Source organism: Peromyscus eremicus, chromosome X (assembly GCF_949786415.1).
Source record: "Peromyscus eremicus chromosome X, PerEre_H2_v1, whole genome shotgun sequence".
In the NCBI taxonomy this organism is placed as follows: Eukaryota; Metazoa; Chordata; class Mammalia; order Rodentia; family Cricetidae; genus Peromyscus; species Peromyscus eremicus.
Window position 1 is genome coordinate 106,541,372 of NC_081439.1, and position 4,880 is coordinate 106,546,251.

General features: G+C 38.4%; 1 protein-coding gene across 1 annotated transcript; it reads left to right on the plus strand.

The window, feature by feature from the left end:
• Positions 1 to 1,161: 1,161 nt before the first annotated feature.
• On the plus strand, positions 1,162 to 3,069 carry Prr32 (proline rich 32). Its single transcript, XM_059250751.1, has 2 exons — positions 1,162 to 1,335; positions 2,101 to 3,069. The coding sequence occupies exons 1-2, from the start codon at positions 1,316 to 1,318 to the stop codon at positions 2,930 to 2,932; spliced, it is 852 nt and encodes a 283-aa protein (XP_059106734.1). The 5' UTR covers positions 1,162 to 1,315; the 3' UTR covers positions 2,933 to 3,069.
• The last annotated feature ends 1,811 nt before the right edge of the window (positions 3,070 to 4,880 follow it).

Here is a 4,880-nt window from a genome sequence, read left to right on the forward strand (position 1 = left end):
GTATTGTGTACTTATTTTATTCTCCCTCTTATCTCCTTCACACACACAAACCATATATATATAAAAATCAGAGCACATGATGTTTGAATGCCTTTTATCCTTCTGTAAGAAAAAATAAGGCATATATAACTTAAGAAATATAGCAGATATACTGATTTTGTGGTAAACAGAAGACAAGTTTCAAGGTCTAGCTGCGCAGAGAGAATTTTAGGAAGAGTCTAAGTTTGTGGCATTAGCAATCTTTGTAGTCTTACAGCCTTTGTATTTTTGTAGCAATAATCTGCAGAAAAATGTCAGAAAATACAATCTAGGAAAGTATGTTTGGTGAAAGTCAAGGAGGTAGGTGATATTTATACTAGAAGAAGCAAAAGCACCACCTGTAAAAGAGTTGCAAGGCAAGATGTTATCAAATATTCACAAAACAATGCTACTTATTATGGCATTGATCCCATCTCCACACTTCAACGCTTCTCTAGCTCCATTACAAGAAATACACAGTTGTACAGACACATATCTGCAGGCACACTCAGATACACAGCTAATAAACTAGAAGACATGAGGCAAAGAACTATAAATTAGATTAAATCAAAAGCCACAATAATTCTTATGGGGGATTTTCATAGTGCAATTTTTGCTTTATTATCACAAATGGACTATTTAACTCATTAATCTCTATTTCTCACAATATTATTATGACTCCCCAAGCAGGGTGCTCAAATTGAAAAATAAGCATTGAGCATAATACAAAGGAATAATAATTAACAAATACAATATGTGTTCACACATTGATGAGGATACTTAATAACTCTCCTCTATAAAGAATGTTCAGAAATAGTTTTGGACAAAAGATAATGCCTCACCAAACAAAACTAAACAAAAAAATGTAAAATAAAATAAAATGAAAACAATAAGAATTTTAAAAGGAAATTAGATTATGCCCTCGTGACTTTTAAATCCTGTTTAAAATGGTTTGTCTTTCCAACTGGTCTGCAGCACAGTTGATTTAGGAAATGTCATTCGTGTCCAACTGTTACTGTGCCAAAACCAGTTCCACATTTAGCTTCAAAGGAGTATACAGATTTATCCCTTCCCCCCTCCCTGTTGTCTGCCTGCCTCCCTCCTTTGCCTAGCAACTGCTGACTTCACTAGCAGAACTCTGAGTGGAGAAAAAAGCAGTTGTTTCCTGCCTTCATTCCAGTTGCCAGACCTCTCTGAGACAGAAGGAAGAATCAATTCTCCAGACTACTCGGCTGCTCTGGGTGTTCAACTTGTCTGCTCTACCACCTCATGAAGGTGATCTTGATCTTATTTCCACATGGCTTGTACTGAAATCGGGTAAGTGCGAAACTGAGTAACTCTCAGTTTAAATTTGAAAGTAAAAGACTATTTGAATGTTATTACTGTGTTACTTGGGCAGGGACAAGAGGGTCGAAAGTGGTATTGGTGGGGATCACAGGCAAAAGTAAAAGAAGATGATAGTAGGTAAGAGTACTTATTTTAAGAGTACAAAACACTAATGATTTTAAATGTAAATTTGAAATGAGTTACAAAGCCCTAAACAGTAGAGCTAAGTCATGAGGAACTTTAACAGATTCTGATATAGGTTAAATGAAAAGTAAGTTTTGGTAAAATTTAGTTTGACTATGTGGTGTATCATAAAGAAACAGAATGCTTAAATAGAATCTTTGACTTCTGTGAAAGAATGTAATGCCCTGTCCCTGCCCCCACTCCCTAGAGACTTCTCATAACATTCCTGCCAGAATCTGAATTCTGGGCTTAGTCGGTTAGCTGCTGCTATTTTCTGTCAACTAGGAAACCAACTAGGCTATATAGGCACTTTTTACTACCTTTGACTGATAATCGAAAGGCACACAGCGCAGCTGTTGTTGGTGATCATGTAATCTGGTATTAAAGGGACTTCTGGTGATGTGGGGGGTGTCAGTAGGATAAGAAAGTATTTGCCAGACTACATAGAGAAAAAAAAAAAAAACCTGTAGTCCTTCATTCCCTGTATGTTCCAGGAATTTAATCACGTGCTTGAAATATTTTCTATGAAATATATTTCCATTTTAATTAAATATTCATTTCTGTTTTTGTAAGGCTTGAAGGGCATAGCTGTTCATCCATAATGGTACCTGTGGACAAAAATGGAAGCAGGGAGGCACGCCACAATGTGCCACTTTGGTGTCTGAAGTGCATGCGGAAGGATGATGAAGATGATACAGAGTGCTGGGCCCGCCCTCGGGTCCCCCTGAGACGCCCCTTCACTGTGCCGATACCAGGAGCCTGCATTCTTGAAAATCCAAGAGCTCTGAGACAACCTTTTACATTAACACCTGCTATTGAGAAAGAGTCCCTAGCAACAGAAGTAAACAGCTTGGAGGGCCTGGAGAGCCAGAACAAGAAGGATCATGATTCTATTAATATGTCCCAGGAAATCTCTGGAAGCCCAATGGCACTGATGATCGGAGGCCCAAGAGCTGTTAGTGCGGTTAGTGAGGGAAAGGGCAATAGCTCAAAACCATATATGCCTGTGCCTAGATCCCAAGGGTTCTTTCCACCAAGGGGCCCACAGTCACGAGGCCCTCGATATGTCCCCACACTTAGATCGGGGATAATGATGGAGGTGACTCCAGGAAATGGTAGAATGGCATACAATGGCAGCCTGGCCCATGTTTCTTTCCCACTGGGAAGCCCAAGGCACCCCGTGGATAATTGGCAGCAGAGACCTCCTCTCCATTTGTCAACCAGTGTTTCAGGCTTACCTTGCTCTACTGCTTACTGCTTCATGCCACCTCAACCAACAGCATTCACTCCCGTTCCTGTGATGCCGTCTCCCTTTGCTTCTCCCCTGAGATTTGGCCCTCCTCTGTTGCCTTATTTTTTTCCTTATAACACTGGAGCAATGCATCCTCCTCCATACTTAAACTAGAGGGTTTGCAAGGAGTAAATGGGAGAGAAAAAGGTTGGGGGGAAAAGCTGAAATCTACTAATTTTTTCTTCATATATGAAATTCCCTACTCTCTTACATTTAAGCACTAATGTGCCTTATGTGTTTAGAAATTTAATAAAGAGTTGAAAACTTTAATTGTTGTTTTTTTTTTAAATCCCAAACCATAGATTTTGTTTTCTATATTTCAGAAAATTAGTGCAGATATGTAACAGTGTTTCCTACATAGCTCACTTGAAGTATTACCACTATTTGCTCCTGACTGGTCCTTCAATATGAACGTGAAAAGGAACAATTGTGACCTTGTTAGGCCAAGTATAGAGGTAGTAATTTCTACATGCCTAAAGATAGGATAGCTGCTCAAAGTGACATGAGTGCTTTAAGTTGTTTCACAGAAATCCACAAATGCATGAACAATAAAATGAGGCATGTGGGGAAATATATCCTGATCATATCCAACTTAAATCCACCCTCCACTCTGGCTGGACAGAAAAAAAAAATCTAGCCAAGTAAAAGAAGAATCAGGCTAAACAAGCATGAAATCAGGAAAGTGAGGATGGGAAATACTTAGTGCAAAGATTCTGTTTGAAGCAGGATCAGTCCTTCAAGTTTTCAGTTTTGCTAAGACAGTAAAAATGCAGATGGTTTGCTACACAAAATTCTGGGAAAAGCATTAGGGGGAATGGGCACAAGATTTTTCATCCTTTCTTAGAATAAGGGCTGTTACATGATCATAACTTTTAATTGCAAATGCAAGTATTTTACCTATGTGTAGGAATTTTATTGAATATTGCTATATTTGTTATAGCATCAATATTATAAAGATATACATGAAAATATACCAAAGCACTCATACAATATGTTTGGCAAAATCAAGTAACACTAATATGGGCACAGCATATAAGATGCAAGGATGGCCATTTTGAATACTATAATTTAGTATACTCTTTAGAAATAGACCTTAGTCTAGTGGTAGTGAATGCAATGACTAAATTGGAAATATTTCCAAAGAATACTTAAACTGAACATGTCTCACATGTGATACAGTAGCAAGAAGCTGGCATAAACTGCTGATCCAAATGACACCTATTGGTAAGTAAAAACCATTCAGGTATTTTGAATACTAACACTAGGTTCTTTGCTATTGCAATCCCTCTAAAAGCATAAAGATTCCTGGTGTTTCTTTGTCTCCATTATAGGTCACACTAAATGTGAAGGCTGCTGTGTAATGGTGAGCAGGAACATCTGTATGGTGTTTGATGGCTTTCCCTTCTCCCTGTTTATGTCTTGAAGCTGGCAGAATTCCATCAGTTCACTGTGTCCAGGTCAGCAGGAATATTCTGCAAATTGTTTGACAGCTGCTCACTATGAGGTAGCTTAGTCTCAGCATTCCAAGCACTTATTGAATTTTCAGGCTTATTGAGCAGGAGACTTGGGCATGCTTATTGTCATAAAAATATTTTTGAGCCAGATGTTAAAAGATATTTTGACAAGAAATCAAGTTGTTGTCTGAAAGCCAGTGCTGCCTCTCCAGAGATCTGCCAAACAGTGTGCTGAATGACAGCAGGCAAGGATCGCCTTTCCTTCTCAAAAGAAGTACCCTGGATACGTGCTCAAAAAGAGTCTGTGTGCAATTACAGCAATCTATGACAAATACACTGTAACAAGAACGCACCACAGAACAGTCCACTCTTTTTCAACTCTGTTCCCTCTCTTAACACTCTTTATGTGCTTATTATTCTCTATGCCATTTATGAACACTGAACCCATAGTAAGCATCAAAGAATAACTATCAGCAAAATGAGGTATTGAGGTTTTATTTTTGCTTCTGCATTACAGGATAAATGTGTTTTCTTTAGTTTATTTAGAGCTCAGTGCCCACAAAACAGGCTTCAATGAATTCAACTCTCAACTAAGCCTGGAGTTCTGT

What these genes read in the sequence shown, in the direction of transcription:
- Prr32 (XM_059250751.1), top strand. Translation starts at nt 1,316, where the DNA reads ATGGCTTGTACTGAAATCGG. An exon ending in ATGGCTTGTACTGAAATCGG is followed by an intron (nt 1,336 to 2,100) that starts GTAAGTGCGAAA and finishes TGTTTTTGTAAG; the next exon opens with GCTTGAAGGGCATAGCTGTT.